The 25,194-nt window shown below is 42.7% G+C and overlaps 2 protein-coding genes across 9 annotated transcripts in view; one reads left to right on the forward strand and one right to left on the reverse strand.

The window, feature by feature from the left end:
* The window catches only part of CBL (Cbl proto-oncogene), a 109,901-nt gene extending 96,298 nt beyond the window's left edge, over window positions 1-13,603 (forward strand). For both annotated transcript variants that reach the window (XM_074215253.1, XM_074215254.1), the window contains exons 12-16: window positions 421-515; window positions 1,026-1,181; window positions 2,070-2,179; window positions 2,665-2,847; window positions 3,971-13,603. In XM_074215253.1, coding sequence (XP_074071354.1) covers window positions 421-515; window positions 1,026-1,181; window positions 2,070-2,179; window positions 2,665-2,847; window positions 3,971-4,245 — 819 coding nt within the window. In that variant the 3' untranslated portion in view covers window positions 4,246-13,603. The remainder of the gene's footprint in view (window positions 1-420; window positions 516-1,025; window positions 1,182-2,069; window positions 2,180-2,664; window positions 2,848-3,970) is intronic.
* Window positions 13,604-15,112: 1,509 nt separating this feature from the next.
* Window positions 15,113-23,190, reverse strand: MCAM (melanoma cell adhesion molecule). 7 transcript variants are annotated; one of them, XM_074215256.1, is made up of 17 exons: window positions 22,679-22,808; window positions 21,052-21,173; window positions 20,677-20,887; window positions 20,442-20,512; window positions 20,255-20,342; window positions 19,749-19,928; window positions 19,372-19,493; window positions 19,082-19,241; window positions 18,821-18,939; window positions 18,593-18,734; window positions 18,223-18,344; window positions 17,932-18,073; window positions 17,724-17,828; window positions 17,596-17,613; window positions 17,353-17,491; window positions 16,995-17,112; window positions 15,114-16,244 (listed from the first exon to the last, which is right to left on the reverse strand). In XM_074215256.1, the coding sequence occupies exons 1-17, from the start codon at window positions 22,758-22,760 to the stop codon at window positions 16,215-16,217; spliced, it is 1,971 nt and encodes a 656-aa protein (XP_074071357.1). In that variant the 5' UTR covers window positions 22,761-22,808; the 3' UTR covers window positions 15,114-16,214. The 7 variants fall into 7 exon arrangements, with proteins under 7 accessions (XP_074071361.1, XP_074071357.1, XP_074071356.1 ...); XM_074215255.1 differs by having other exon boundaries at window positions 17,353-17,494; window positions 22,679-22,807; XM_074215257.1 differs by lacking the exon at window positions 22,679-22,808 and adding an exon at window positions 23,097-23,190 and having other exon boundaries at window positions 15,115-16,244; window positions 17,353-17,494.
* Window positions 23,191-25,194: the final 2,004 nt, after the last annotated feature.

The raw sequence follows: 25,194 nt of genomic DNA on the forward strand, positions 1-25,194 counted from the left end.
TTGAGTTTGATTATAAATGTTTATGCTAAAAAAAGGTTGTTAATCTATATTAACATCATGTAAGTAATGTCTTTATAAAATAAATCCTGAGAAACAGCATGGCATAGTGAATAAACACTGGCCTTGAAGTCATGAGAGCCTGGGTTCAAATCCTATCTCAGAAACTCACTAGTTATGTGATCCTAGGCAAGTTATTTAACCTCTGTATTTTCTTGACTCTTGCATGATCATTCTCATAAATGAGTCTTAAGAGGCTGAAATCAAGTATTTTTATTCAGTTATAATAAAGCCAGGTGTGAGGTATTAGAAGAAAAGACTAAATGACCACTGTGTTGTACAAGGTAGATAAAGGGAAAGGGGAGATTTGAATGTATTACTGTGATAGGTAAGAACTTTTTAGCATTTTTTCCCTCCTTTCAGAGCATGAACAATAGTCCATTAGCTGGACCAGAGTGTGAGCACCCTAAAATCAAGCCTTCCTCTTCTGCCAATGCCATCTATTCTCTTGCTGCCAGGTATGCTATTAAAACCAAATTCAATGTAATAGATTGTTTAGGGTAGATCAGAAAGTTTTTGAGTAAATTATTTCTAGAATAAAAAAGATGAATGCTTCTAAAAGAGTTATCAGAAAAGTTCCCCGAGCCTACCAATTATAACTTTTTGAATGAAAAACTAATTCCTGGTCCATTAGAACCTAGTTTTTAAAATAAAACTTCTGGGATTAATATTGTCAAGAATCAAGGATTTGTGCAAGTATTGAACATCTTTAATACAGAAGCCACATCTGCTTCATGTGGAATATACTCTATTCTGCCCTGAGAACCTTATCCTTGTTATGTCTCCTATCAGGAGAATTAATGGACTCAAGAAGATTAATGTGAATTTTGGACTTAAATTTGCTGCAAAAAACATTTTGAAGTCCTATTTCAGACCTTGATGGTGTTCCAGCTCTTGATTTGTTTAACTCTACTTGATTAGATCTAATATAACAGGATGTTTTCTCTTCTGTCTTCTGTACCTCCCAGACCTCTTCCTGTGCCAAAGTTGCCCCTTGGGGAGCAGTGTGGAAGTGAAGAGGATACAGAGTATATGTCTCCATCTTCTCGGCCTCTGGTGCTTCCTGGTGCCAGCCTCCAAAAGATAGAAGTGAAACGACCTTTGGAGATGCCCCACAGTTTGCAGTAAGTTCCCACTAGTCACAGACTTTACTAGTATAAAAATTGTGACTTTGCCCCCTTTTTTTATTTATGTTTGAAGTTTTATTAATGTACTTTTACACTACATTTATTTCCAAATAGGACTTTTCTTTTAAAAAAAAAAGACTGTGAAACCCAATTCAGCAAAACCATCCATCTATCATAAACTGTGTCTGAAAAGGTAGCCTTCCACCACTAAGGCTCCCCAACTCTGCAGTGAAAGGAAGAAGTTACATTTATCATCTCTTTTTTAGGTCATTATATTTACACAACATTTGGTTTCTATTTATTCTTTATGTCTATCTTGTTGTAGATATTGTATATGCTTGTGCTTCCTTCTGCTTACCTTACACTATCAGTTTATATAAATCTAAAAATGTTTCTTTGAATTAATCATATTCATTTTTTTAGAGTGCAATAATACTCCAATACATTCCCATGTCACAGTTTATTTAACTATTTTCTATTTTGCAATCACCTCATTTGCCTTTTTTTTTTGCAAAAAAATTTCTCTGCCTCTAAATTTAGAGGCCTTTAAGTGGCCCAGTGAAACAGAGCCTTGAGATTGAAGTCAGGAAGACCTGAGTTTAAGTCCTACCTCAGATACTAGCTGTGTAACCTGAACATGTTACTTAACCCTGTTTGCCTCAGTTTCCTCATCTGTAAAATTACTGGAGAAGGAAACAACAAACTACTCAGTATCTTTGCCAAGAAATCCTCAAATGTGGTTACTAGAAGACTAGCATTTAGGTAATAGTAATTAGGAAGTGATTAAGTCTCCTATTCTGTCTTAGGTTGTAGGTAGGCTAGACTTCGTTCTGAAGAAGTTTGTCATGCTCTCTGTTCTTTTCTCCTCCTTCCTCCCTTATTCAGAGTGTTTGATTCAGAGCAGCAGATCGATAGCTGTACCTATGAGGCCATGTACAACATTCAGTCTCAGGTTACATCTTCTGGCCCAGAGATCAGTAGTACATCTACTTCAGGTGAGTATCCCGACCTAAGGGCATTCATGTAAATAACTTTACTGAAGTAGCAAGAAGATGTGGTTATCACCTTTTTGCACTGGATGCTAAGCAACCATTTGTTTTAACACTTTTTTACAGTGCTCATAGACCAATCACTTTTGTTTTTAATTCTTTCTCAAGGCTTGGAGACTATAGAAGGTTACTTTGCTTGGGCCTGCATTGTTGGCAATTCCCCTCTATTCCCATTGCTTTGCAGCATTGATGAAATTCTTTTGTGTGTGGGTGGAGAGTACTTAATTCCCCACTTAACTAGCTGAGTTGAAAGGTTAAGAAGCCAGTGAACTCAGGGCCCCTTGATTGCCTTTGACTGATCATTTGTGGTCAGTTTCGGAATTACTGCTGGATTTTGAAAGATCCAAGTGTTTCTTCTCAGTTAACTGTGGGATTGATTTGTTCTATCCCTAAACTAAGAGGTATTTGTGAAATATAACTTCTCTTGTTAGTTGAGGGAGATCTGGCTGCAACCCTTCCCAGCAATGGTCCTGAGGAGTCAGAGAATGAAGATGATGGATATGATGTCCCCAAGCCCCCTGTGCCAGCAGTCCTGGCCCGTCGGACCCTCTCAGACATTTCTAATGCCAGTTCTTCCTTCAGCTGGATGTCTTTGGATAATGATCCCACAACAGGTGAGTGGACTTGTTTCTAGGTCCCATAAAGTTTGGGACAGCTTGCTATATGGTTTTAGTCCTAAAGTAGAGATGACTCCAAAATCGTATGTCTGGGTGTGTGTGTGTGTGTGTGTGTGTGTGCATAGGAGGAGAATAAACCTTTAAGTTAATCACTAATAATACCCCAAACCAGTTTGAAGATTGTGGGTATATTATTTTGCCAAAGGAAACTGTTTGTCCTTAAACCTCCAGCTCACACTCTGCTTGGGGTCATTAATATTACTAGCTATTCTAAGTATATAATGACACTGATAATTAAGCTTGGTACTTAAGACCAAATGTTCTTGGGTTTTGGTTTCTTTCCCATAATTTGTTGGCTCTAGAGATAGCATTAGGCAGGCTGGGGGATCTGCCCTCATTTTGGATACTGACCATTAAGGACCAGACTCCTTGCACCTGTTGCTATCCAGCAGGATGGCGACTGAAGTTGCTGTCACTTTGGAAATTTGAGGCAACGCCCATGATAACAGCTGTTCACAAGAAACTAGTGGAGAGTTGCTTTTGTCATTGATCTGACCAGGGACTCTGCAGTCCCTTCTTGAAGGCAGAGTGTGTTTTCTCTATACTGCAACTTTGGGTTACTTTCTTCTTAGGCCTCTTTGTAGGCAACTGTCTTGGGTCCATTCACTGACAATATAGGTCATTTAATCCCCATTTAATCTTTTTCCATTTCTCACATGTGGATATAAAGACATCTGTTCTGAGGACCTCACAGAGCATTTTGAGGTTCACATGAAATAATATACATGGAAGTACTATACAAATGTGTTGCCTTTGTGGCAGCCTTGGTGCTGATTAGAAAAGGTACCTGATAAGCATCTGTGGTATTTAATGGGTCTGTTGACTATACTAGGAGAATACTAGGAGAATCTTATGAGGAATTAAACCCTAAGGTTCTTGGCCTTGAAGTTTTAAGATAAATCACTGAGGATCCATCCCTACAGCTGGGTGGGAAGCACATTCTTTCTTGACAATTGTTGATTAGTGATATCTTCATTTTAAAACATTATTACTCATATTAATATCAGTGATTCTGACCAGGTGTACAGATGGTTGATCACCTTACTGTTTCTCCTTGTAGGTTTCACTGAGGGTTCCCAAGTTCCTGAAAGGCCTCCCAAGCCTTTCCCTCGGAGGATCAACTCTGAACGGAAAGCAGCAAGCTGTCAGCAGGCTGGTGCTGTTCCTTCCACCTCTCCTCAGTTATCCAGTGAAATTGAGAGTCTCATGAGTCAGGGCTATTCATATCAGGACATTCAAAAAGCTTTGGTCATTGCCCACAACAATATTGAAATGGCCAAAAACATTCTCCGAGAGTTTGTTTCCATTTCCTCCCCTGCTCATGTAGCCACATAGCACATCACTTCTTTACCTCCAATTTCAGTGGACCAGTGAGCCGGGCGCCATGCTCCAGGAGCACCCCGAGAGGACAAAGGGTTTTTTTGGAGACTTCAAACTGAAGTCTTGCCCTTGTCTGGTGGATGTCTCATCTGTGGTTCAAGATTTCAAAGCAGTGGAACAAACACAGAGCAAGCAACTAGGATGTTGTTTTGTTTTGTTCACTTTATAGTGTGTGTTGAGGGCAGTTTGCCTTCAGTCCCCATTTAGAGAAAGCGTTCATTTTTATGATGGCATGGTATGGTGCAACTCAGTCCCTTGGGGAGCAGTCCAAGGGCAGTAGAATATGTATGGGGAGGGATAAACTAAACTGAAGGCTTTGAGTTTTCCAGCTTAGGTGGGTGGGTGTAACTTTGTGTGTGTGTGTGTGTTGTGTGTGTGTGTGTGTGTGTGTGTGTGTGTTGTGTGTGTGTGTGTGTGTGTGTGTGTGTGTTTGTGTCCTGTCGTCAGAAGATTAACCCCAGACAGACCTCCATTTTCTGGGGATAGGCCCAAGAGGTTTAGGAAGTGATCTTTTGGTAACTTCCATCTACTGTGGTATTATACCCCTATCCTAGTGTGTATTGCAATTTCATTGCTCTTCCAGGTATCATGTGCATAGCTAAAGTCCTTTATTTTTAAACTGTCTTCTTTTCTGTCATTTGCTTCACCATCCATGGTGCTCTTGTCATTGGCCATGGACTGATTATGACTAACTTTTAAGTGAAGCCAGGGAATTTATGAGATATTACGTTTTATGTGTGGTTGTGTTTGTTTTGGGGGTGGGGATAAAGTATTGTTGCATTATCATTACAAATGTTTGACTTTAGCAGCTAACACTGGTCACTCCGAAATGCTGTTTCTATAGGAACATTGAATTTGACAAAATAAGATATTTTAACTCTCCTAATTAAACCATGGCTGAATTGAGTCAGAGACCTTCAGATACATTCCTTATCCATCAGAGAGTAGAAATCAATTACCTTTGTACCAGATGTATATTCTGAGATTTCCTTTTTTTTTATTGTGGGAAAGGAGGTAACATAATAATCCAAATCCTGGGAAGCTTTCAGAAACCTTGGCCATATGCTATTTACCTTTATATAATGAATGAAAAAATAGAGTTAGTTTAAGCATCCATCAGTCTGACTCTCCCTCTTATTAAATTTCTTTTAACCCTTTTCAGGCATCTTCCTTCAGCAAGGGTCAAATTATCATTTTCAGAAAATCCTTCTTTTGTCTTCCCCAAAATATGAGGCACTTATTTTGTTGCTAAGGTGTGCAACTGTTAGCTTCCCTGCTTAAGTTGGTGCTTGTCCATGAGCTTTGATACTAACTCTTGTATAATTGTAACATTAGAGACAGCCTCTTTCTCCCCACCATTTACCCTCTCCTTAGCTTTTGTACTTCTCTATAGAGTAAATTGCTGCTGCCAGAGAGGAGACCCCAGATACATTTAGTCTCCAAAGGAGGATAGAAGCTTCCCATTTCACATTCAGCTTACAGAAGTTGGTAGGAAGGAAAGCAGAATTTGTGAACACCATAGTGAAGCATCATCCTAATTATTGAGATCAGTATAGAGCTTCACCATTTAAGACTAAACCCAATTGCCTATACAAAAACATTGAACCTCTGAGAAGGAATTAAGAAAAAATCCCAGCAATTTCCTTGTACACTGTTAGAATCTGATTTTTGAAGTTCTTACTTCTCTAGAGCTGTTGCGGGGCCTTGTGCTTCTAAATATATAATATTTATCTGTTACACATACTACCTTTTATGTAGATACAAAGTTCTGCTTACATAGAATACAGACAATTTCTTCTTTTTTTAACTTGCAAAAACTCAGTCCAAAGCCTTATATATGAAGTTATATATTGGGGATGTGTCAACACAGTGTTGGCAGGCATTTGTCAAATGTCTCTTTTTTCCCCCTCCCTGCAACTTGCCTTTCCCTTTAAAGAAAAAAACAAAACAAAACCTATGTAACAAATAAACATAGTCAAGCAAAATACCCTATATTGATCTTGTTCAAAAACGTGGATCCTCTTCTGCATATTGGTCCACCTCGCTTCTGTCAGGATGTGGATAATATTCTTTGTCTTTGATCCTTTGGAATAATGATTGATTGATATATTGATCTATTCATAAGTCTTTCAAATTTTTTTTATAATATTGATGTTATGCCACAAGTTGTTTTCCTGATTTTTCTCATTTCACTCTGCATCAATCCATACAAGTTTTCTCAGTTTTCTATGAAATTTGTCTCCATTTCTACAACACACTAGTATTCCATTACATCCATATGCCATAATTTGTTCAGCCTTTTGCAGTTGATAGGCATCCCCTAAGTAAATGGCTCTTAACATAAAGTTATCCACATCAGTTTACCTGAGACTTCTTGATCTTTTGTCTAAGAGAATTTATCTTTAATTGAGGCAAAAATTTAGGATAAATTAAGGTGAATCTTCAAAACTTTTCATCTGATTTTTGATTTGGGGCAGTTCTCAATCTATGATTTATGACTCCCCCCCTTTAAATTTTGATCCATTGTCAGATTCTTAGTGCATATATATTATGTACTCACTAAGTTTGTTGATTAATAACTTCTAACTTGTGTGTACTCATAGAAAATGGTTATAAAATCATACATAGCTAGAAGGAAACTGAGAGTTTGTTCTGTCCAGGTTATACTTGAAGCAAGAATCCTTGCTAAAATACCCCCAACAGGTAGTCATCTAACCTTAGCTCAAGCATTTCTAGTAATGAGGTGTTTACTAATTCCTGATTATAGTCCTTTTCCCTTTTGGAAAGCCTTAATTGTTAGAGAGGGGTTTTTTTTTTAATGGTATGCCAGAATCTGCCTCCCTATATGGGACCTTGATTGTGATTATTGCCTCTCATTCTGAGAAAATCCCAGATTAATTTATCTGAATGTTAAAATAAGATCAAGGTTATTTTACAATCTGAAAGCTGTTCCTAGCAATCACTAGCCAAACAAATTCTTTTCTTAGCTCATTTTGAAATAATACTTTAATATGAATATTTTATTGGTTTTATGGTTATTAGAAGGTTATAGGCTATGGGGTCTTGGCCCAAGGAACTCCTTTAGGAAATTTTTCCCCCATTAGCTTATCAATAGCTAATTCTCTTGTCTCCTTCCTTGAATTCTGTTGTCTTTTGGGAGAATACTACCTTTTTTTTCTTTTAAGTACAAAATGTCCATATTCTTTCTCCAAACCAGATTTTCTATAAAATTAAATATAGAATTTTGGCTTCCCCCAAATTGCTTTAAACATCCTGTAACATATATAGCTCCCTTGTTCAACATGACCAACAAACACATGATGGCTATGAACAACCAACCACAAAGTTTTTACTTCTTACACCTCGATCCTTCCACATAAAAGAATTTACAAAGGTTAGCGTGAACTCTAAACTTTCTCAAAAATCTGAGCACAAAATGGGAGAACTTGTAGAACCTTGGTATCTCCCTACAGTAAAACTCAAATAAGGGCACTTAATTATCTTCTTGAGTAAGATCATTAGCTCTAGAGCTGAAAGGGACCTTGAAATTCTAGTTCATTCTCCTTGAGAGAAGTGAGGAATCAGCAGAATTCTGTGTTCCAGTCTTGGTCCTCTTAATTCTAAATGTAGTGTTGTTCTCAGACACCGTGTTGCCTTCTTTATTTGTGCATTCAGGAAACCCTACACTAAAACTAGATATTTGAAGGGTTACCCATCTAATTTTTATTAGGAACCCCCTTTTGCCATGGAAGTTATTGTGAAATGACTTAGAGCTTTTAAAGAATCTGAATTCAGATATAGAAGAAGAAATCTGCTGTGAAAAGCAGAAATGGTTTAGAGTTGCTGACCCCAGGTAGTATTTGATGGTCTGCATAAGTGCCAACCTTGGACTTTAGACCTTGCTAAGATATGCTTTTTAAGTGATTTTAGTTTTCTCAGAACTTATCTATGGAAATTTGATCCTGATCTCTCTTTTTTCTAAATTTTCATTCAACTCTTAATTCAAGGTTCTACCTACTGACTTTTTTTTAGTTCTTGAACCTGATTGGTTCTCTGGACCACTATATGTGATAATTATTTCCCTTTCCCCTCCTTCCTCCCCCATTATTTTGATTCTAACACCATCTTGCCCTTTTCTTACTGATCCTCCAAATTCAGTTATGTTTTCTAAGGCTGATTTATATGACAAAAGAGAGATTTAATCATATATATTAAGGAAAGGTAACATAAAAGTATATACAAAAGAAGCCTATCTAATGTTACACTAGGTGGCCCTTAATTTTACTAAGCTATTGTAATTTTCTGATTTCAGAATTGGAAAGGATCTCAGAGATCATTTAATTCAACCCATGCCTAAAAGAGAATCCTTACTACAACATATCTTACAAGTAGATACCCAGCCTTTACCTGAAAACCTCCAATGAGAAGGAACCCATTACCCAAATAGATAGCTTATTCCATCTTATATTTTGTTAAGAAGCCTTTTCTTATATCAAAATTAAATGACAGTTCCCATGCGTTGCTTCTAGTTCTGTCTCCTGAAGCCAAAAGAGAACATATTTAATCCTTTTTCCATATGGCAACCTTTTAGATACTTAATGGAATCTTGGAAGCTGAAAGGACTTTAATGACCTAGTCCAAATCCCCTTGTTTTATACAGTTGAGAAAGCAGGAATAGAAAGGTTAAATGATTTGCATGAAGGTTAAGTGACTGACTTGCCCAGTTACCCAGCAGGTGAGTATTTGAGTCAGGTTTTGAATTAGATCTTCCTGACCCTAAACCAAGTATTCAGACCTGTGCCAATGCTGTAGCTCTTCTTAAAGCAGTCATCCAGTCTCCTTGGAGTTCTCTAGTCTTCAGATTAAGTGGGTTTAGTTTCTTCAACCAGTTCTTTTATGGCAAAAATTCGACTACCTTCAACCTTCTCATTTGCTCTCCTTTGATCACTTTCCAGATTTTCAATGGCCTTTACACAATGGAATGCTATGAAATGTGCAGTATTCTAGGCAGTCTGTCCAGGATGATATAGTAAACTATCACTACTCTATTCCTGGAAACTGTGCCTCTTACCTTAGACCAAGCCTAGACTATATGTCATGGCACTGTAGATCATCTCATCAATACCTCTCAACTTGAAGATGATAAAACTGAGGCTTAGGGATGTTAGGCCACTTAATTAGAGTTGTATAGCCAATAAGTAACAGGGTATGGATTAAAACCCAAGTTTTCCACTTTCAAATCCAATGATTCCTTTTTATCTTAGGCATTTGCTGCCTCCTAACTGGAAGTGTTCAATTATATTTACCATTTTATCCATGGGGGTGGGGGGGTACATTTATCATTTTGTAATTCCATGCCTTCTGTTCTCTCCTCTGTGGCCCTCCAAATCCAGTGACAAGCATAGAAAGATATGAAAAAGGGTTTGGATACTTAACCCTATTCTTCAGAAGTAAGAATAATCCAACTGTTATACTTGAGATTCATAAAAGATCATTTCCTTTCAGTCTCCCCCAAAAAACTTACAATTTTGCCCTTTTTTTCCACTTTGCTTTTGGTATACTGCCTGAAATTCCCAAAATTAAAAATTAATTTGAGGTCAAAGTTTTCACATTAGTCTGAATCAACATAGTCCTATTTCTATAGCTGGTAGAGGGCATCTGTGTTGAGTGGAAATTTTACTTTGGAAGGGAGGCAAGTTATTCTGAGCATGGAACAGTATGGATGATAAGACCAGTCTTTATGGGATCCGGCTTAAAGAAGGGACTTGGTAATTGAAGAAAAACCATCAGGAGGCAGAAGAAAAAGAAAATGGTAAATTGCCAAAGACAAGCTCTAAGGCTAGTACTATTTGTTCTGTGTGTGTGTGTGTGTGTGTGTGTGTGTGTATAAATGTACATATTTATTTATATACACACACATATACATATACAAACATACATATATGTATAGTTTTTTCTTTTTGTGAGCATCCCCTGGAACCTAACTACAATCTGTTTCTTCTGGAAAGTAAAGTCTAAGTTCCAAATAATAAAATTACAAACTAATTTTTTGTACCACCCCATCTTCTATTACTTTTGCATCAAATGCTGATTCTTTATCAAGATAAAAACAATAGGCCATTAATAACAGGGAAGACATGAATCCCACATAAAAAAAATGCTTAATAATATCCTGAATAATGAATGAGTCAAAGGGAAAAATCATAGAAATAATAATGATGATCCAACACGCCCTAATTTCTGAGATCCAACTAAATAGTTCTGAGACAAAAAAATTATCTTTCTGAGAAAATATAATTACAAAATAGAAAAATTGAAGGCCAGTGAATCTAATATGTAATTACAAAATAAACAAGTATATCCAAAGTAATAACAAATGAGAAAATTTTGACAATTAGATGAGAAATAGATAAATTAAAAAATGGTTTTAAATTATAGAATTAACAAAACTAAAGCTAGTTCTTTGAAAGGGGCTTACCTAACCTGGTTAAAAAGAAGAGAGAGGAAAAAAAATCAAATGACCAAAATAAGAAATTAGGTGAAATCACTACAAAAAAATACAATTAATTATCAGAACTTAGATGGAATGATTGTGATAAACAAGTTCCTGTCATTTGTGGTTGATCAGTGATTGTGTTAAAATTACAGATACTTCTCTCATTCTAGATTCCTGAAATCAAGATCAAGATTCCTGTTTGCAATTTTTTTTTGCTTTTATTGGAGAGAACTCTGCAGAGCCACTTACATAAAATACTTTAGTCCTAAAATAGGTCAGATTTCTCTTATTTAATCATAATTATTTCATTCAAACATCTTTCCTTTCCCTAGATCTGTTCTGACTGTAGTTATAACCTCGCAGGAATGTACCCCTTACTATCTTATACAGTCTTTTTTTTTTAAGGTTTTTTTTTTTTACAAGGCAGTGGGGTTTAAGTGGCTTGCCCAAGGCCACATAGCTAGGTAATTATTAAGTGTCTGAGGTAGGATTTGAACTCAGGTACTCCTGAATCCAGGGCTGGTGCTCTATCCACAGCACCACCTAGCCTCCCCTATCTTATACAATCTTAAAATGAATTGTTCTCATTTTTTCTGCATGCTTTCCCTTCAAGAGTCCAAATTGAAACCTACCTTCCCTAATGATCTTTTTTTTTTTTGTCTGTGTTAGAATATCTTCTGTCATAGAGTATCTGCTCAGTCTATTGCAGGCCCTCCTCTGGAGTAGGTCTTAATATTTTGTATGTATCACTGTGTCACTCAGATTCTCCATCTGTTACTGTTCACTTTTTCTACATGACGACCTATACTTTTTTTCTGATTATACATTTCCTGGGTAAAATCTTTGACATCCAAGTTGACCTTGATAATTGTTGCAGTCTCCTTGTCAGCTCCATGTTCTTTTCCATTATGCTTCAGGTTTTTTCTTTTTTCCATAGTATTCTTTATCTTGATGGAGTTAGTTAATTTTCCCCTAGGGAATCTGATAGTGAAATTTGTCTAACTTAATCAGTTACTCTGATTTCTCTGTTCCTAATGCCACACGAAGTATGGTATTTAATAATGTTAATTGATTGGTTTCTCTTCTTTAGAGACCAAAAATTGGTTTAGTAACACAATTCACCCAAGATCACCCTGCCTTGGGTTTGACCTTAGATAGTTATTCTAAAATATAACTAAACCTAAAATATTTGTATACCACTTCTTTGAATACTGCATGTACAAGTCTCCTTACAACATAGTTTAATATATTACAGAGAGTTCCTATCTCTAAGGGGTGGGAGGCGGGGTGTGTGTGTGGAAATTTCATACTTGTGTACTCATTCCCCTCTCTTCTTTGTTGCTATCTTACAAGCAGATAGGACCACATGAAGGGGTCAGCAGTGGGGATCATTTTTTATAAGCCTTCCCAGATCTTTCCCTTCCTCCTCTTGTCTCCATGGGTTTTTCCAGTTCACATTTCCTCTGAGTTTTTCCAGCTCTTTCCTCAACTTGTCTCAGGTTTGAGGGGATAGGAGGGTTTATGATTATATGTTCTCAGGGCAACTAGTTTAAGTATAATAGAAACCACTTTGTGACAGCATTTAAATGTAAGACATTTAATGTTTTGGCAATTACAGGAACATGGATTTGATGGAAAGTTTGGTAACTGTTTTCACTAAGCCCCTTTTGGCAAAATACCTCTTCAACTCCATTTTATGAACTTAAAACTTTTCCTCATTTTTTGGCTTATCTGCATCTTTTCCTCCTAATTTCATGTAGCAAACCTATTTAGCTAATTAGTCATTTTATTTATATATAGAAGACAGTGTGAGAACTCAGAGGATAGCATACATTTTAGTCACATGGTTTTGAGGAGAGTGGTAAATTTGATTAGCTGGACTAGACCCTATCTACTATTGAGCAAAGTGTGGCTCAACTATACCCTGAGTAAAATATTGAGGATCCTCCCCAATGCCTTTTGGTCCCAGGGATTGTCATAAAACAAAACAGAGGGGAGAAGTGATGGTGGGTGTAGGAGGAACTAGTGAAAGTCAGAAAGGAAATGTCATGCTGCAAATCCTTACTACAGTGGCAGTTGTTTAGAGGTCTTTTTTCCCCTACCCCTCAGTTTGTACTTGAAAAAAAAATGTGTGTCTAACCACTCCGCCTGCTTGTGTGAGGAAAGGCCTGAGGCCAAACCTAGGACTTCTGCTTAGAGATTTGACATCTGTACCACTTAGCCCAATTCTAACTGGACCCATGTTCTTTCACAAGGCCAGGAAGAAATACAAGAGTCACTCCACAGCAAATTCATCTCATTCCCTGTCAGAGCATATTTGGAAGTGAGAGGGAAACATTGCTCACAGGAGGGAGCACACTCTGAACCTCACTTTCATGCTCCTGAAACTAGAGGGAGGCCAACTGTGTGCCCTCTGTTCTGGCCAAGTCTTATGTTTCACATGTGTTAATTCTCATGTGTTGGCTCCCTCTTGCTGAACCACCTCTGACCTTGTTGTATGGCCAACATGCCAGGAACTGGATGGAATCTCCAGGGATGGGACGCTATGTCTGGGTATAGAACACATGTCCTCTCTCCTGTGGACAGCCCCTTCTTTGTTCTGCTGCCTCGGTGGAAAAGCCTACACACTGCCAGCCAGCGGAGTTGCCTTCCTAACTTTCAGCATGAGCTGAAATAGTTAATAATCTTATCCTTAAGGGAAAACCCAGCCTTCTACTTAAAAGTCATGGAAAGAGGAGCAAGGGGCAGCTGTGATGACTATTCCTCCCACTGGTTCTGTAATGACCTGGCTCTCTTATAAAAGACTTTAACCATAAAGATTTTTTTTTCTTTATTTAAAGTTATTCATTTCTCACACACTGAAAAAAAACAAACCAAATGTCTTGTGCCTTTCTTCGGGAGCACCGAATCCCTACCTACATATTAAGAACATACTATGGAAATTCTAGAGTCTTCCCCAACCCTAACCCTCCCAATGTCATTAATCACTAGAAAGAAGAAAATTTACCAGAGAAGGGAGTGCTTATGTATAATTGGGAGAGCTGACAGATTTAAACTCTATAAGTGGTAACTTGTTGACCTTTTGTCCTTGTCACAGCATTTAGTTGGAAGAGGAAACATTGTGTCCCGGGATTATGGTGGGGTTCAAGTAATTTAGTTACAATGGAGAGAAGAGAGGTTGAAATTTCTATGTTCAAGAGTAGTTGTCAGGTATCCCATGTGCCTCCTACCTTCCTGACATCTTGGCCTTCTCCCTCAGTGAAGGGCTTCAAGTATGAAGTAGTCAGCGCCTCCACAGGGCTTTACTATTCTCAGGGGGACATCTCGGAGGCAGCCACAAATCCCTTTGTCTTCTTGCCCCTCAGAAAGCCTGTGTTGCTAGAAATTTTGGTTTCAAGCAAAGAATGTGCTTTTTCTCTACTTGATGGTGTTGTATTCATTGTGTTTCCTTCATTTTCTCCCTGCTTAAAACTAACGAAAGGATCGGGAGATAGAAAGGGTTTTTTTTTTCATTCATACTTATTTCTCATTTCAAAATTCTTTATATGGGTGGAGCTGGAGAGAGGAACCAGTAACTTTCTCTCTTCAGAATGAAGAATCCCAGTTTGTATATCAGTATTTGGAAAAAAAAAAACTCAGACAAGATTTTCATAGACTATTTTAAAAAGTATGTGTCCTTAATATAAAATTTCTATAGGCAGTATTTAATCACTTCTCACCTGTAAAGAAACAGAAGATAAATATTCTTGCAGAGAATATTTAGCAGAGCTTTAAGATTCATTTTGGATTAAGTCCACTTTGTTTGCCAATGCATTGTGAACGTTTAGAGGTCGTCTACTAATGTTATTTATTAATTATTTTTCATTCCCATACATAGCCAACTAAAGAGCTTTTCCATGCACCCATGTCTGTTAAAAAATTATTTTTAAATAAAGTTCATTTTGTTGTAGCAGACTTGCTGTCCAGGCACTTTGGAAATATAGAAGGCAAACAGGCTGCCAGGAGCCTGGGCCAGTTCTTTTGACACATTATATCAGTACTGCAGTACTTGGGGGAAACTCAGAAGAGGAAGAAAATGGGTAGGGGAGGAAAGACAGGAAGTGCTGCTGCTGGTCTCCCAATACCACCTTCCTTCACTACACCTTATGTTAAGAGCTGAAGCTTCCCGGTGAGAAATGACTTATGTGTTTCCTTTGGTAGATCATCATGCCACTTGCTGAGAGGAAGAAGTTGCCCACGTTCTCTTCCAGCAGCTGCAAAGCATCTGATATATGAGCTTTTTGGCCCTTCCCCAACCCTGGAAGCCCCTGTTCCTGTGTGCTAGAGTTAAATAAGCAGAGCAACTTTGGGGATAGTTCAACTTTATTTTTCACATATCTCTCTAGATATAAATCCTGCAACAAACTTGTAAATTTACACAAATCCCAATAGAAATACATATATATATATGTATATATATATATATATATATATATATATATACATATATATACATATATATATATATATATATATATATATATATATGTATACATATACACAAAATCAAAGCTTTGACCACATCCCATTTCTAATTTCCAAGTACCATTCACCTTTATTGGGTCCATATCCGAGGGTGTATGCTTCTCATTTGATAGTATGGTGCTAACTAGTCCATAGGTTAAATCCCTAACTTTAAGGGCCACTTAGTTTTGCAGAAACTGTTCTGCCTTCTCTCACCAAAGTTTATCCCTGTGACAGGTAACTTGAAAGCTCACATCCTACTGATGGTGGATCAGCCATTTCCTCTTTAGTTTTCTAAGTGGAGAATGAAGGACATCCCATCCCTATCTACCTTTCAGTAAGAAGCCATGAGAAACCCCAAAGGGGAGCAACAATACTGTTGTCAGTGGCTTGCAGAGATTGCTTCTTTCAGAGCTGGTTTGAGCAACCTGGTGCAAATTGGTGTAACTGAGAGTTTGATTTAGGGGCATAATGACTCCCAGAAATTGATGTCATTCTGTTCTATAATCAAGGCTACCTGAAAAACTTGCCAGCTAACTAAGCAGACCAGCATAAAGTGGGACCACTCTTCAGCTGTTGAGAGAACAGTTATAAGACCATCACAAATGTGAGAGAGCTGAGGAGCTACAACATCCCTGCAATGAACAAGGGATCTCCTAGGAACCCAAAGCCTCTGCTTGGGGTATGAACTCCACTCAGGCCTCTTAGAAAGGAGATGATGCCTCATCCCCAAGGCCAGGTACATTTGACAAGGGATGCAACCTGGCTTCTTCCTGTTTTCTTGGTTTCCACAAGGCAGGTGAACCCAAGGAGAGCCATTTCTGGCTATTCAAGGTCATCCCAGGTGCTGATGGTTGAGGGGTGAAAAAAGAGCAGAAGCTGTCCCACATGGGGAAGGAGGAAGCATGGCAGGATTTTCTTTGGGCTAGTGCCTCAGATCGATGTATTTCTCTCCCTGAAAGTGGGTGGAGAACAGAAATGAGAGGAGGATTTGAGAAGAGTGACCCAGGGACAAGAACACTGGGTGGGGTGATGCAGAAGCTGGTGAACCAGATGCAGCCCCTAATAGCAGCAGAGATGAGGAAAAATGGGGGAATGAAAATTATTTGACTATGAATTGAACCCCCACATCTGGGGCACTGTAAAAAGAATGGCCCCAGATTTTGTAAAAATAAATTTAAAAACCTATTACCCACCTAATGACCTAGGAGAGACATAGCGTCAAGCAGCTGTGAGAGAAGGCCTCTACTATTTACCTAATTTAGATCTTCATTTCTTTTACTAGCCATATTCTCTTCACAGAACAAACCAACCCTCCTCTCCCCTAACCTCAGCCTGACACCTGCTAACAGTATCCAAAAAACTGAATCAGATTTGCCTCTGTTGTATGACCCCCTTCCACCTCTTTTTTTTAGTTGTTTTTTTTTTTGCAAGGCAATGGGGTTAAGTGGCTTGCCCAAGGCCACACAGCTAGGTAATTAGTAAGTGTCTGAGACCAGATTTGAACCCAGGTACTCCTGGCTCCAGGGCCAGTGCTTTATCCACTGTGCCACCTAGCAGCCCCCCCCTCCACCTCTTAAGAGGAAGATAAAGACCAGGGAAAGTAAATATATAGGTTGGGGGGGGGGGCACCAGTTAGGTCCTTTTCCTGGTCCCTAGCGAGATAGAGCAAGGCCAGGTACTAGCCAGGGAAGCTGCCTCCTACCTGGTCTCTTGGCGCTCTCTTCTCACCGTTGTTTCCCTGCAGGAGGCCCATCTCTTCTGGAAGCTTATCTGACTTAACTTCAACTACAATTTCATTCTTACGAGCCAGGGGTAGTGTGCTGGGGGAGGGAGGGAGAGGTTGATAATGTGGGGCACAAGGGGCAAAGATTGAAATACTGGGGAATGTTAGAGGGGAGCATTGGGAGGTGAGATGAGATGGACCCTGGTCCTCTGGGATTGGGAAGTGATAATGGAAGCTTGGGTGATGGGCAACTCCCACATCCCCCCCCTTTAGCACAGGAGCAGGCAGGTGCCAACCCTTGGCAGCAAGCAGGCTGGCATAAGAGCATTATTCTTACATTTCCTGTTTGCCCGATCGCCCACAAGGCAGCTTGCCCTTCTTATAGAGGAAATAAAGGACAGCACCCAACACAGCCAGCAACAGGATACAGACGATGACTGCCACGATGACTACTCCTTTGCTCTCCTGCTTTGTTCCTGCTACCCAAAGACATATCCATTCACTGCCTGTAATTGATTTTCTTTCTCTCCTCTTGTACTCTTCCCTCTCAACCCAGGGACAGAAGTCAGACAATACTCACTTTTCTTGATTGGGTCTCCTGGGGTGGGCACAGGAAGGAAGAGGGCAGTGAGTAAGGTGAGTGATTGAGCACTTCTCTGCCCTGCCCTGCCCTACCCTTTCCTAGTCTGCCTTTTGGGCCCTACTTACCTGTGGAGGTGCTGTTTGCTTTGGTAGAAGAAGGACTGTTGTTGGTGGTGCTCTGGCTGCTGGTAGTATTCCCACTGGTAGTGATAGTGAGTGTGGTTAAGTTGACTGGAAGGCAGAGAAGTGGATTAGAAATAGTGAAAAAAGTAATACTTTATCAAGACTGGCGTCCTTTCTTGTTTCATGTACCAAGCAAAGCAGGAGACCTTACCCAGCTCCAGAAATATGGTAGTCCTGTTGCTTCCCAGGGAGTTGGAAGCATGGCACACAACACCCTTCTCTAGCAGTTCTGGAATCACTTGGACTTCCAAAGTACTCAAAATAGTCTGGAAATCTTTCTCATGTTCATGAACCTGTCCAAGAAATGGTCCCAGCTCGGCAGATGGACAATGAGAAGTGGGGAGGGAAAGGAGGTATAGTAAGGGAGAATGTCAGGTCTGGGTAGTAGAGGCTAGGAGGGAGGAAAAATCCACTGGGGATAAGGGTAGTAACCCCTTCTCACCGTTCCATTGACACTCCAGAAAATGGTGGGTCTGGGTTGCCCTGAAACCTCACATGTCAGGTTCACCATTTCATTCTCTCTTACCCACATGGGTGCTTTCTTTGCCATCACCCATGGGGACCCTGGGAGAGAGAGAGGGAGAGTAGAGTAGAGCCAGGTGTCCTAGGATCTGTTTGCTTGCTTGCTTTACCTGAGCAAATTTTCCTAGCCTGGGTCCCTTTCCACCTGGGCAGGGATAGAGCTTCCTATCCATGAGGAGTTTCCACTTCAGTGGGAAAGCAGATAGGTGTCAGACTATCAGCTGGGAAAAAGACCAACAAAAACAACAAAGGGTGAAAGTGAGTTTATCCCCATTCCCAAAGGACCTCACCATTAATGGTAACATTGACCAGCTGTGTTTGTTTCAGGCCAGGTACTTTGGGTACAGATGCCACGCAGAGGTAGCCTCCTCCTGCCTCCCTAGTCAAATTGGTCAGATGCAATACAGATCCATTCTTCAGCACCTCCTCGGTCTAGATGAGAAAGTTCAGGGAAAGAAGTTGGGGCATTTACCTTTTTTCATGCTGTCCCAACACATCTCCCCGTTCTGCTGGAATACCTTTTCTCGCTTCCAATGGAATAACACAGGTTGGGTGCTCTCTGCAGAACAGTTGAGTTTCAGACTGCTTCCTTCTGACATCAGTGGAACTTTAGGCTGCACTTGGACATTGGACACATCTAGGGACACAGCCAATAGCTTTGTAACATGTATAGTTTAACTCCCCTTAGCCCAAAGAAGCCTTGCTGGCTGCCATTACCATGCCTAGGGGTTTCACATCCCAGTGACCTCCCTCTTCCCTTGGGCATCAGGCCCTCTTACAGTTCACCAGGAGTCGCAGGTGATCAGTTAACTCTCTTCCAGTTTCCAAGTCCAGACCTAAGCACTCATACAGTCCACTGTGATGCCTCTGTGCTTGCTCTAGAGTCAGGACCCCATCATTTGCATTTTCTACTTCAACCCAATTGAAACTGGTAGGGTCCTGGGAGGGGAGTAAGGCAGGTGGAGGGTAAGGAGACAGGCCGATGTCAGAAATCACTAACTTTACTATGACTCCCCTGACTTGACCCAGATTGCCTGGTGTCTTGTCCAGGCCACCATGCTCTCTTCACCTGCTTTCGGATTGTGAAGTGTGGTGGAGGGCTGCCATCTGACAAGCACTTGAGCTCGACCTTGTCTCCTTCCTTCAGCAGCCTATTTGGCATCACTTCTAGCCATACCTTCTCCATTGGGTCTAGATGGACACAAGGAGTGACAATGAGCATCAGGCATCCTGATCACCCACCTCTGGGAGGTAGATGGGGAATGTAAGTAAACTGTTAACATCAGTTTCCTGTGCAATGGGAGAAGGTGATGGGCGGGGGGTGGGGTTGGCTGGACTGGGGAAAAGGGAATGAAGAAATAACAGCTTTCTGGATCTGACATGGTCCCTACCCCACTGCAAGCAAAAATGCAGAATGGTCCATTTAAGAGGAGGAGCAGGACTCACAGTAGACGGTGACATTGACCTCCTTAGATTCTTTCATGTGGTCACCCCCAGGAAGCCGGTAGCTGAGCTCACAGTAAAAGAGCGCCTCCTTATCCTCCTTATCCAGCTGTGCCCACAGAGTGCTTTTCACGGTGTAGAGCCCGCTCGACTCTTTGGTTCGTACTTCTGTTATCCTGATCCCTGAAAAGGTTGGGTAAAGGAAGAGAAGGGTACAGCCTCAAGCAAGTAGTCACTTCTCCACTCCTCTCCTAAATGAACCACACTGCCAGGGTTGACTTGTGTCCCTGGTAGGGGACACTGGCAGCTGGTGCTGTTCTCTGCCTTCTAGACTACTACCCCTTAGAGAAGTGCCATCTGACATCCACATCACAACTGTCATGGTTGCAGGATGGGCACTAGTCCCTCCAAGGAAGATAAGAGAAATAGGAATGCATGGCTGAAACAGCAAATGGTCTCCTCATAGATGGGCAATGGCCAGATGGGCAAAGGACATATTGGTTACTCACGATTCTTTTCTTCTTTTAGCGGCCTCCGGTTTTTATACCAGGTGACATGAGGGATTGGGTATCCATCCTCCCCATTGCAGGTGGCAACCTGGGAAGAAAGATGCCAAACCTGAGTATCCCTGGGGCTCTAATCATTAGATCCTGGTCTCTGTGGTTCCAATTTCTCTTGTGTCCATATATTTCTTACCTCCTGAAGATCCTTGTTGTTTACAGAGATGAAAGAAGTGCTGGCCTGGATTGTGGGTTCCTTGGGGGCTTCTGAAAGACGGACCAGAGAAAAAAGGGTGAGCATTAGACAGGTATGTAGAAGTGGGAACAGAACAAGAGATCCACACAGGTATATAAGGGAGAAAAGACAGTGCCATGGAAACTCAAGACACTTATCAGTGGGCAAGAGGGGCAGAATGAATGGAAGCACTCACTATAAATGCGGAGTTGAGTATATTTCTCCCGGGGGTGGGAGCCAAGAGCTTTGACCTGGCAGATGAAAATACGCTCATCTTTGGGGGTAACATGTGCCAGGGATAGGTTGACCCCATCCAGGAGGGTAAGTCGCTGTTGGTATTCTCCAGGATCAGGCTGACCCTGACCCTGGCGTACTTGGAAGATATGAGTGCGTTGATCCTTGTATTTCTAAGTGGAGGGAAGAATAAATAAAGCAATGAAGCAAAAACACGAAGAATGGAAGTATCACCTACTCCCAAGGGACAGTGGTATTTCACCATAACCTTTGGCAATGCCAGTACCCACGCTTCTTCCCCCTCACCCTTTTTGCCCCCAAATGTCTATGTACTCACAAAGAACCAGTCGACATGACTGAGGTTGTCAATGGACAGGGAGCTGTCACAGTTAAGATGAGCGTTGTCTCCCACTTTCAATTCTAGTATTTCTGGGCTGGGCTCCACTTCACCAGGTACTCCTACAATGGGACGGTGAATATGAATATGTGTGCCAGGGGAGGGGGGGAGCATCATTATTAGGAACCTCTACCCAAGCAGCTGTTCCCAGCTCCAGCTGTTTTCCCATCAGCATCTTGGCCTACCCCTCCTTGTTTCCTAACAGCTGTTCTCTTGCCTCCTTGAGGGACAGGGTCTGACCCTGACCCTTCCCTCTCTCATCTTCCCTCCCTTGACCGAGTTTCCTACCATCTCAAGCTATCAGGTCCCCACTGGATTGGATTCAGTGATATTTGGATCCTAGAGGCACCTGCTTAGTTAGGGTGGAGCCCTGGAGATGGTAGCCATCTCCAGAAGCCAAATGACATGGGATAGGAGAGGGGCAACCCTGGCTTGGAGGGGCAGCTATGGCTTGGGGCCAAGAGGAAGCCTTCCCTTCAGTCTTCTGGGTGAGCTCAGGCTGTGGGAATGTCAGACATGTGTCTGCCTGGGGATACAGCTCCTCTTTATGTGCCACCCTCCCAGAGGTAAAAGGAAGGTTCTAGGCCTATACCCTTTCCCCAAATGGTCTGTTATCTCTTCTTTACCAGGAACAAATCCTGGGCTGGAGCACATCACTCCATGTGAGGCATCCTCTCTCACTCCCTTCATCTGTTACCCCCTAGTACCCCAGGCACACTCAAAAGCAATTATATTTAAGAACACTAAAACCCAGGATTCTCTATCCTCCCCCCCCCAATCCCTGTTCCTGCCCCCTCCCAGGATGATGTCACTGGTGCCAGTTGTTGGAGCCTGCACTGCCATCCCTTTCAGGCTGGTGATGTCACCAGTCCTGTGGCCTGGGCTGTACTTAGGGAAGTCTAGGTTGGAATTCTGACACTCCAGTCCATGACTGGGGATACCATGGTGGTAGGAGGGAACCAGACAGTGTGGGTGAAGAACCTTCTAGGTTTTCCCCTTATTAAAGAGAGAGAGAGGCAGAAACCCAGTTGATGTGCCTCAGTTTCTTTTCTTGTAAGAAAATTGGCTTGGGTCAGTTGAAAACACTTCAGCGCTCAGAAGCCCATTTTAGCTATTTTCCCCAGAAATAAACCTAGTCTGGGAGGTGGCGCCAAGGACCCCTGGGACTGCACTGGGAACAAGGCCAGAGAACTGGGTACTGCCCCTTCATCCTCCACCCCCCAGCTTGCCTGGGGCAGGGCCTTGGGGAGCCGAAGCCAAAAGAAACATTTGTACCTCATTCCGGGCCATACAAGGGCAGAGGGGACCCCGGTGTGCCCGGCTCCCTGGTCCGGGATGAAGAGTGTGGCTGCAAAGATCGCCCCTCTCCACTCCTCCCCCCCAAGAGCCTACAAGAAGCTCCTGAGCTCTGGGGGGCCGGGCTCGACTTCGGGACCTGAGCCCTCCTGGTCTTTCTCCCCGAGCCTAAGCGGGAGGCTTCGGATACCCTCCTCCTCTAGGCTGGTAGTCCTGCCAACGCCCAGGGCGAGAGGGCAGTCCCAGTCGCCCAGCCTCCTCCCCACCTCACCTCCAACTTGGCTCTCTGCCCGGGATGAAAAAAAAACACAAAAAACGGGAGGAGGGGCTCCGGCTCTTGGGACTCTCCCCATCCAGCTAGGAAAGCCGCCATCCCTCGCAAGAGGCGGTTATTTCATTCAGTATTGGGGGGGAGGGGGCGCCTGCAGCTCTAGGGGGGCCGGCTCCACCGGGCAGCTCCCCCCCCCCACACACGGGAGCGAGGCACTGCCCCCCGGCCGCGAGCCGATCCTGGGACTCTCTCCGAGGCAGCCGCGGACACACTGTCCGGCTGCGCGGCGGAGCACCGCTTTGTGGCGGCGCGAGGAGGCTGGGGTCTCCAGGATGGAGGGACCCCCCGCCCCGCCAGCCCACCTGAGGCTCTGCGGCCAGCCCTCCCCTGCTTCCCCAGAGTCTCCCGGCCAACTCACCGGCCGAGCGGCGGCAGCAGCAGGCGGTCAGCAGCAGAGTGCACAGCAGCCTGGCCAGGTCCATGTTTCCCGGCTGGAGGGCTACAGCCTAGTGAGCCAGCTCGCAGCAGCCGGGGGGCTGACGTCAGGGGGGCGGAGGGAGGGGGCCTGGAGCTCCCGGCCCGTCCGCCCCGCCTCTCGCAGCCCCCCGCCCCCTCCGGGTTCCGCCACCCCAGGGGCCGGGGTCCCACTCTGCACCTTTGCCTGGAGTTGCAGGGGCCAGAACGGGGAAGGGAATAGAGAGAAAGAGCATCTCGGCCCTCCAAAGAGGGGACAAGGACAGGTGTCTCGGGGCCCCGACGGACAGGAGCACGGAGAACGCCCGGGGATGAGGCTCTCGAGGACCGGCTTTCTTTCTCGGGACACGAAGGCCACCACTCCGTCCTCTTCCTGCACCACAGGCCTTTCTTCTCTCCTCGAGCACGCCCCCTCCCCAACACACACGCTCGGGACGCTTTTAATTCTGACCCCAAGGAGACTCGAAGCTCCGGGCTCCTTAGTAATGCCCTAGGACCGGGCGGGGAGCAGTCCAGACAGTCCCCAGCAGCTTGGGTTAACCCGGCTCTTCCAGTCCTGCCGCGCCCCGCTCCACCCTGCCTTGCCTCCTCCCTTCCCACTCAGCTGCTCTCCCTCCCCGCGCTCAGGCCAGGGCATCGATCGGACAGATTGCAGCAGCCACCCCGCTACTCCCTGGCATTGCCTTCTGAGGCCGCTTCTGATCCCTCTGGCTCATTTTTGGCATTCGGGGGACGGCTCGGCAGCCCTCTCCCAGACAGCGTGGTGATGGAAAGGCAGGGTTGGAAGGGCGTCCCCAGCCGTGGACCAGGGTGAGGGGTGGGAGATTCCTTAAGTGCTAATTAGAGTCCTGGGTCTCTCCCCCCAGCCTACCATTCTCCAGTACACCCGGGGATTCTCCGGCCGACCAAGTTACAGAGCCACCCCGTAGTTTGCTTGTTGCTTTGCAACTCATCCGTTATCTCTCCTGGCTAGCTAGATTTTAGTTTTCCTATTGTGACCAGGAGACTGGACTAGATGATCTCTGACCTCTAATAGTCTGTGATTCTTCACCTCAACCCAGGAAGCATTTATTAAGCTCTGAAAGCTTTGCCAAAGTCTTGAACCTCTAATGTATGAGTTCTTTCCTAAACTTGGATGGAGGAAAAAACCGTTATATCTTTATTTTCACTAACTAGGGGAAATTCAGCATTTCCTTCCATTATAATCTTTTAAAAAGTTATTCTGAGAAATGGTCTATAGATTTAATCAGATTTCCAAAAAGGTTCATGACACAATGAAGGCTAAGAACTCCTGCTCTATATTTACTTCAGGTTCCAAATTCTTGAAAGATAAAGAATATCATTAATGCTCTGATCATGTCTGCTGCTGTCATACTGATTAAAAAAACCCTCACTGACTTCCCATTGTCTATAAACTCCTATCCTGGGATTCAAGGACGGTCACATTTTGTCTCCGGCCTGATCTTCTACCCTTAGCTCATACAACTTCCTTCCATGTGCAATTTATCCAAACAGGATTGCTCCGTGTTGTTGGTTCTCCTGCCCACACTCCGTTCTTATCTTAAAAGGAACTCATCTTTGTCTATCCCTTGTTCAAAGTACCACTTCACATTCTAATTTACCTGATCCCTCAAGCTCAAAGTATTCTTTCCCTCTTCTCTCTTTTAGCACTACCGGGAGTTCTCTGCATTTATCACATCCCCACCCCCACCCCCCCCTGTATATCATACATATTTGCTTCTAGGCTCATTACAATAGATTGTAAACTCTTTGAGAGTAAGGGTATTCCCTATTTCATCTTCTTGTCTCTTGGGGCCTAGCCCAGTGTTTCTGCATAAAAAGGACAACGCAGCTCCTAGAAGTGGTTAAATAATTAGATGTTCTCTAAGGTTTCTACCGACTCTAAATAAGTGACCTTGTGACTTGTACAGAGAAGAGAAACAAGTGATTAGGGGAGGGCACACTGTGCCCACATCCTCACCCTTCTGGATCTACCTCATCCATCTGCTGCAGCAGCTTCTAGTCATTGATTCTGGCTCAAT

Source organism: Macrotis lagotis, chromosome 1, assembly GCF_037893015.1.
Source record: "Macrotis lagotis isolate mMagLag1 chromosome 1, bilby.v1.9.chrom.fasta, whole genome shotgun sequence".
Lineage (NCBI taxonomy): Eukaryota > Metazoa > Chordata > Mammalia > Peramelemorphia > Peramelidae > Macrotis > Macrotis lagotis.